The following is a 7,924-nucleotide window of genomic DNA, read 5'->3' as shown; positions in this document are numbered from 1 at the left end:
TATATTAAAGTTTTTCTTCATTACCCATTCAAGCCGTCTCCAACCATTATTAATCTCAAAATGGGTTCTTTTCATTGAATTTAATGTCATAATCGTTTACAGGATTTTTGTTCTTGACAGTGTGGAGATTTTTAGGAACTCGTTAGGCTGATGATCATAGGGTTGCAAAATATAACAGTGTATGTGTAGAACTGCAACAAGTAATATTAGAAATAACTATTTTATTTAATTACTGTATAGATATAGGAAAATATGAAAGCTTAAGGATGAAATTAGTGATCATAACATAGAGTGATGAGAAAACCTATACCATTATTATCATTTTTGTAAATTATGTTTGTGTTTCTCCAGTTTTTGTTTTGTCTTCTTTTTTTTTTTTGCTACAATAATTAGTTGGAATGGCATTAATCTTGTGAGAATATGTGGAAATGCTTCTGGAGTGAATCAGTAGCAAACTCCAAACAAAATTTAAATTGAGGCATCCTATTGGGGGAGGGTGTGTGGATTCTGTCACACAAATGTTTGTTATTTGCTTGCCAAGTTTCATGAAACTAGCTCTGTGGCTGATATAACTGCTGTGAAAGATCTTCTAGAGCAATGAATTAGGTCTTTTCAGACACAGTAGCAGGCTGTATGTTAGATAGACTAACAAAGTCAATTTGCAAAATTGTATGAGAAGCAATTTCTTTATTCTGAAATAACATACATTCCACCCTGACAAGCTGCATATATTTTATAACTTGACAGAATATGACCCAGGCTGGTGCATGGAGTTTTGTGAATGGTTAATTGTATGGGAGAAACTGATTGAATATCTGCCCAGTTAGTGTTTTAAATAGATACATAAGGCAATATTGTATGTCATCAGTGAAATGAACTGCAACAATTACTGGTACTGGTCACATGAAACTTGCATTGTGTTGCAAAAGCTTCAGACCAAATAGAATATAGAGTGATTGTTTGGTGTCACCAAATACAGTGTAACGTTGTTGGTCTACTTTTCTCTGACTGGAGAAGGCTACCTTGCTCTTTTGTAGAAACATATTAGCTAATGACCATAGGGTTACAAGACATAAGAGAGGATGTGTAGTTTCAGTAGAATGGGGCATGTCCCTGCCATTACACACTCAATGTCTGGCAATACGTGGATGTGTCACTTATCCCAAAAAGATGGATATGGCATCATGGACCAATTGCACATCCTACATGCTCTCCTGATATTAAACCATTGTATTTTGAGTGTTACACCTAACACTTGGTGATTATCACATATTAGTTATTAAAAGTTAAAATTCTATATGAAAGGGTATAAGGAGTTGAAAATACATTTGTAATTCAAGTGTTCCAAAAATATTTTAAATAATAATTTCATATCATATGTCATCATAGTTTTCATTTCATTAAAATTTATATTTTTCTTGGTAGATTAATTAATTTTCTTTTTTTATTTCATGTGTATTTTAAATTGACATATTAATCCTTATAGTTATTTGGAATTTTTAAATTAAGTTTTTTAGGAAGTATGTGTGTATGTGTGTTATTCTCAAGCTGTAATACTTCATCAACAACATAATGTAAAAAATCTGCTTTTTTTTTAAGACAAAGTGCAGTCAGTATTTTCCTTTCTTTAATAGGGGACTATTTTGGATAGGATAGACTATAATCTTGAAAATGTCCAAACTCAGGTTCATCAAGGTCTACAAAAATTGCAAAGAGCTGAAAGCTATCAAAGGAAAAACCACAAAATGATGTGCATATTGGTTTTAGCAGCAACAACAGTGTTTCTGATAGTACTACTGGTTGCATTAAAGTTGTTTTAAAATTAATTGTTGACTAAAATTATTTGTGAATATCAACTTGAAATAATTGTATATATATAAAGATTACTACTTTCTATTGACAGTAGCTTCATGTATCCATCTTTGAAGAAAATGTTTTAGACTTTCAAGAGAGTCTCCTTTATTGTCTACTATTAATGCTCTATTTATCCACTTCATGAGCCTAGTAATAGCACCGTCTTCAAGCATAAGTTTAAAACCTTAGTATTGGGCTAGAAATGGGCCCAGTGTTATTAGAAATATAAGGTACATGTTATTAACCTAAATTTAAAACACATTAGTTTGGTTGGAATGGAAATTACTCTTAAGCAGGCTTCTAACTTAGAATGTACATTTTCATTAATCTTGTTAGCTTGTAAACTTTTCTACATCATACTAAATTAAATATGTAATTTATTAGACTTATTTAAAAACCAAATTAAATCATAAACATATTGAAATTTTAAGGGTATTAAATAATCACTAAATGTTAGAAACACCTTGGCAGTAGTATCAGGGCAGCTACAGTTACCTCCTGGTTTAATTATGCTGTTTAGTTCAGTGGTTCTCAACATGAGCCATATGGCCCCAGGGGGCCACACCATCTTTCTAAGGGGCCACACATGAATGACAGAAAATTAGGGGGCCACAGTAAATTCTGAGTGGGTGACCAAAACTTCACTGCCCAAATAAAATATTTAAAATTTATAATTGAATCAAACGTTCCTTTCTCCCCGTATCCCCCACAGCTCAGAAGTCAAGTTACCAGATGCGACTAGTACTTGAATAACAATCAAAATGTTTGTCTTGATATCTGTGAATGTTTTCGACTGATTCTCAAGAGCAGCAAGACTATCGTTGTGCGGTGATCCACTCTATAATTAACAGAATATTTTTTACTTGTATAAGAAAACAGTATGTTATAAACAAAATATTTAAAAACAATACAATAAATATATTATAAATCAACTTTTTTCCTAAGTTACAGCATCTATGAAGGGTGGGGCCACAGAGATAAATCAAACTCAAAAGGGAGTCATGAGCAAAAAAAGGTTGAGAAACACTGGTTTAGTTGAGACTCAGTTCATATTTTACTATACATTTCTTCATATAGTTTAGCATTTCTTCTGTGATAGGAATTAATATTATTTTAGTTAGTAACATTGTGCCTGAGATTGAGGAAGTTAAACAACTATGATGTGTGGATAGAAAAACAGTTCTGTTTTTTTTTAAATCAGATTAAAAATTACCCATTATTGTTTTATTTATGTGATGAGTTACCCTTTCCAACACCATATGATATCTTATACATAAAAGTGATAAATAATGACTTTCAGATGCTTTACAATGTCTGTTATCATAAATTAATATATAATTTGTATATCTTATTTCTACCATTGTACTATTAGCAGAAAATTAAGGTTTAACTTTGTACTTTAGGTAAATGTAATTCAGCATGTTCTGTATGTTAAGACAGACAGTACTGCTCCTTTAAAACATTCCTCTGGCCATTATGAATCACATTTATTTTGTAGCATAGTTGACAAATAAAAGACGTGCAAGTCTTGTTTGTGTCCTGTCTCACATGTATAAGTTCATGAACACAGTTACCTTTGCAAAAAGGGTTAATTTTCCTTAATATGGATTAGTAAATTAGGCAGCACTTGAAAAATTATCAGTTGTTTTCAATTTTAAGACATAAAAAAACATTTTCAGTATCCAGATTCTTAGGAAACTACATGTAGCTATGCTCAGTCTCTGGGGTCATGAAATGGCAGATCTAGCCTTCACACTTTTTGACATATATAGAACATTTTGAAAACTATTGTCCTTGTTGCCAGTTAACAAACACCAATACTATAAAGGGCTGAAGGCATTCCGAGATATCCCACTATGCTATATTTTGTACAAACTACCTTGATTTCTACATTGTGTCACTTCCAATCACATTATTCAGTTACAACTTACCAACAAAACAATTAATAATTTTTTTTGTTATTTTTATAAATTCTATTTTTGTCAAAGATCTTAATGTTCTATCTGTTTTATGTTCAATTTAAGCTTATTTGTTGTACACTATAAAAACAAGCTTTAATTATTGCTTTGAATGTGTTCTTAAGACAAGTCATTCATAATAACATTTTGGTAATTGGATTTTAACCACACATGCATACACTAAATGTAAAATGTTTCTACCATAACTATAAATTGGCTGTTAGTTATTGAACAGCTGCTTATATGTGATGTGCAGTGTCTAAACATTTGCATGTGGTTAAATACAGTAAATAAACCAGTTTTTATGTAAGAACTGTTTCTTTCTTTTGTACTGTGTTCATAAATTCATATGCAGTATTAGTTGTTGTAGTTTGTTTTTTTTTGTTTGTGGGGGTGATATGTTTTATTTTCAATATAATTGCTTTGCAGATTTTAAGAATTTTAATAAAGGAATCATGTTTGTCAGTTTATCAAATAAAAAATTCAAGAATTTGAAATTACTTCAAAAAGTCTTCCCCTGTACATAAAATGATAGTTTCCTTTTAAAGCTGTAAGATCCTTTAATTGTTAAGACAGATAATTTTGTGTTAGTGTTTGTATGTTATGTTGTTGTAACAAGTCTAAATGATTAAGTCACTTTAAATCTTTATTTAGGGTCTAAACTTTACTTTTCTGTTCATGAAATGAAATATATTTTGTGTACATGTATAGATTTCCTGTTTATATTAGACATTAAGCTGTTATTTATGTGTACAAAATAGTGTAGTTCTATAAGTATATCTTATTGTTGTTTAGATTTTAAACTGAGGAAGTCTCTTGCATTTCAGCTTTTTTACTTTATTAAAGTTAATTTTCCCAGCAGCATAAGATATAAAATTGAAGAATGTGTATTGGCTTTAGTTTTAGAATAACTCATATAAGTAATTTTGATCAATCATTACCAGATTCTTTCGTTATAGAATTATATAATTATTCAGTTTCTTTTCTGAAATTTTAAGAAATGTGAAAAAAAAAAATTCAAGTGAAGCAAAATATTTGAATTGTGTGAAAGTATTGGCTTTGGTAATACATTGTACAACATTTGTTTAATATGCCTTTTTAAGTATTTAATATTTCACAGTCAAGTGGCTCCATTTAAGTCTTCACAAACTCAAAAACTTGACAGATGTGTTGAATTAAATAATTTGATTAAAGTAAAGAGGTTTGACTTACTTGATATTATGAGTGATTGTTTTAAGTACTTAAATGTTAATGCAAGTCATACACATGAGTATTGCAGTAAGTCAGCTAATTAAAGGTATAATGTTGAAGTCACATGAAAACGTTTTAATGTCATTTGTGTTCTGCTGTGTCAGTGTGGAAATCAAGTTAAAACTATTTATTAAAGTACACTTGTTGTTTAACACCTCAATATTAATTTTTTTATGCTGCATATAAAATAGCATTTCAGATGGACCTTTTACTGCCATCATAGTTCATTCTAGTTATGTTCAGGTATTGAAAAAAAATGGTTCTTGGCTAGTGACATGTGGCTAAAGTGTCTGAAATTGACTGAGTGAGCCAGATGGGACAGACAGTGGAATTATTTGACTTGATAACTAATCAGCCGGCAAGGTCACTACGAATAATTTTTTGTTACATTAATCATGATGAACATACCAGTTAAGATCAGAAAGATGCATTATATATTAATATATATATATAGGGGAATATAGTTCTAAACACTGCAAAGTGTACATGTCTACTTTGAGATCATTTAATTTTGTAGTACAAATGTGCAATTAACTTTCAAAAACACTTCATTTTTTAATGGACAGGGTGGGATATAGAGGGGGAAAGGAGCAGAGACTATGCAATATTAAGGATAATACTTTTTAAACAAGTTAATGTGTTTACTTTAAGTAACATTTTATTTTCACATATCTAAGATTAATCAAAGATATTCTCAAAAGGAAATCAAAGAGACTCATTGTTACACTGTGGTATAATTCATCAGCTGCCTACTAAAAGAATTATCAAAATAGAAACATAAGCTTGGACATACAACCTGAAAGAAAAGGTTTATAAAAGCAGTATCTTCTGTAAAAGAGATGTGAAACAGGAGCTTACTGAACTGGGATCAATTTCTCAAAGTTCAGTTTAAGGTATTTCAATGATAACTGTTATCAAGGAAGTTAGTTACTTGGATGACATAGTGGAATGAAAAAGGTCTTGGTCAGTTTCAGTTTAAAGAGACAATATTCACATTTGGTGGAGCCAACTGATAATTTTAAGAATTTTATAATTTCAGAGAGATTTTGAGAAAGCAGATCATAATTTAGAACTGACAAGAAATTGGTGGACTGGTAGGAAGCATGGATTAACACTAGACAATGATGCTTCTTTATAGATGTATCAAGGCTAAGCAAAAAAATATTGACTGCAGATCTCTCTTTCTGCACTGATCACAACTTCAACAGTGGTAAAATTGGGATTTTGAAAGACTTGTTAACTTCATATAAAGCTATTTCATCATTCATTCTTGCCTTATTGTGGACTCAGGAAATTGCACATCCTCAAGGTTGTGCCATTCACAGAAAGAAACGTGAGATTCATACAACTTTTCAGATGCATTGGTTGTTCCTGAGCTCCAGCAAATGAGATTCACAAACCCCAACAAGTTTCACTGCTTGTAGAAAATTAATGATTTTAGATTAAAGATAGTTAAATACAGGATCTGTGATGACAAAACTTTTCTTGAATAAATGAACACCAATGACAGTTAAAAACATAGCAAGGTTTTTACAACTTCCCTTGGCCAGTAAACTGACATTTCTTAGGAGCATCCATAAAGCAATTACAAAGCTTTTCTTCACATGGAAAGAACATATTAACGAAGCTTTTTTGTTGGGACCACCAGTGAGTAGTCAACACCTGCTGTGGCCAGTGAGTTGGAGGTTGGGGATATACCACTGTGAGTCTGTACTTCTTGCAAGAAGCAAGACAATCACTTGATCTGCAAAGAGGTACTACATGCCTGCATTATAACTTATTTCATTGCATGGTCTGATGTTTAAATCTAGAGGCAGATTGGATGTTCCTCCTTTGGTATGTTTTGGCACCAGCATATTGTTGTGACATCAAAGTAGTGCCATCATAAGATTAATTGAAAGTCATTCGTCAACTCCCTTAACAGCCATAATTTTGTTTAGAAGGTTAAACAGACATTCAATATATGAATCTCTCACATGTACCACCTTAAACAAGTGCTCTCATTGCAGAGATCAGTTCTGACACATTTGATTATAACCAGTGCTTGGTCTTAATGGACAGTATCTATGGTGGTGTGGAAATATCCCACCTCTTGGATTTTAGTAACTATAGTTTGGTATATTTCCTTAGCAATATTTTAAAATAAACCTGTTTTGAGATTCAGGACTCAAGGATGAAATATTTGAATCATAGCCAGCAAGTGTATTGTTTGTACCTTTTACTTTCTTTTCAAACATACCTTTCTCCAAATTTTCCCCAAGCACACTATCATACTTGGCAAGCAATTTCATGAGCTCCAACAAATTGACTTTCTCAAAATAACATCTTGATGTACACAAAAATGTAAAGCTTGGCTAAAAACAGAATATAGACAATCAAATGTGTCATAAAATCTTGGTTTTTGACAAATACATTCTTGAAATTAATTTTCCTTGCTTATCTTGTACATTCAGTAAAAAGTTAACAGGATCTTAAGTAACATAATTGCCAATGGCAATGACTGCATCTTGGTGAGTGTTAAACTGCTTGTGCTCTTATAGTAATACTTTCTGACTGTTGTAAAGTATATATGCTTATCCTTTGTATTCACATTTATGAACAGAGGACAAATGTGACAGAACAGATGAGGTATAAGGATAATTATTCTCTCTTTTACAGGAGTTTCATAATTCATGAAACAAGCAATATACATTCCCGAATTTGTGTTGCTGAAATCCCTGATCTAGCTGAGTTTTTTTTTGGATGACAAGGGCTATATTGAAAATTTATCTTTCGGTCTATCAGTTGTTGTTTTGGAACTTTTTTCTTTGGATCAAATACCATGATATCTTCAGCAATTTCTTTAGCATTCTGTTGACCAT

The 7,924-nt window shown here is 31.4% G+C and overlaps 1 protein-coding gene across 3 annotated transcripts in view; it reads left to right on the top strand.

Annotated features, from left to right (window-relative positions):
* The window catches only part of LOC106467295 (syntaxin-16-like), a 41,711-nt gene extending 38,653 nt beyond the window's left edge, over positions 1–3,058 (top strand). For all 3 annotated transcript variants that reach the window (XM_013927633.2, XM_022395441.1, XM_022395440.1), the window contains exon 10: positions 1,635–3,058. In XM_013927633.2, coding sequence (XP_013783087.1) covers positions 1,635–1,820 — 186 coding nt within the window. In that variant the 3' untranslated portion in view covers positions 1,821–3,058. The remainder of the gene's footprint in view (positions 1–1,634) is intronic.
* The last annotated feature ends 4,866 nt before the right edge of the window (positions 3,059–7,924 follow it).

Source organism: Limulus polyphemus, unplaced genomic scaffold (assembly GCF_000517525.1).
Source record: "Limulus polyphemus unplaced genomic scaffold, Limulus_polyphemus-2.1.2 Scaffold2558, whole genome shotgun sequence".
Lineage (NCBI taxonomy): Eukaryota > Metazoa > Arthropoda > Merostomata > Xiphosura > Limulidae > Limulus > Limulus polyphemus.
The sequence above is the reverse complement of the archived record's forward strand: the minus strand, read 5'-3'. Positions and strand labels throughout refer to the sequence as shown.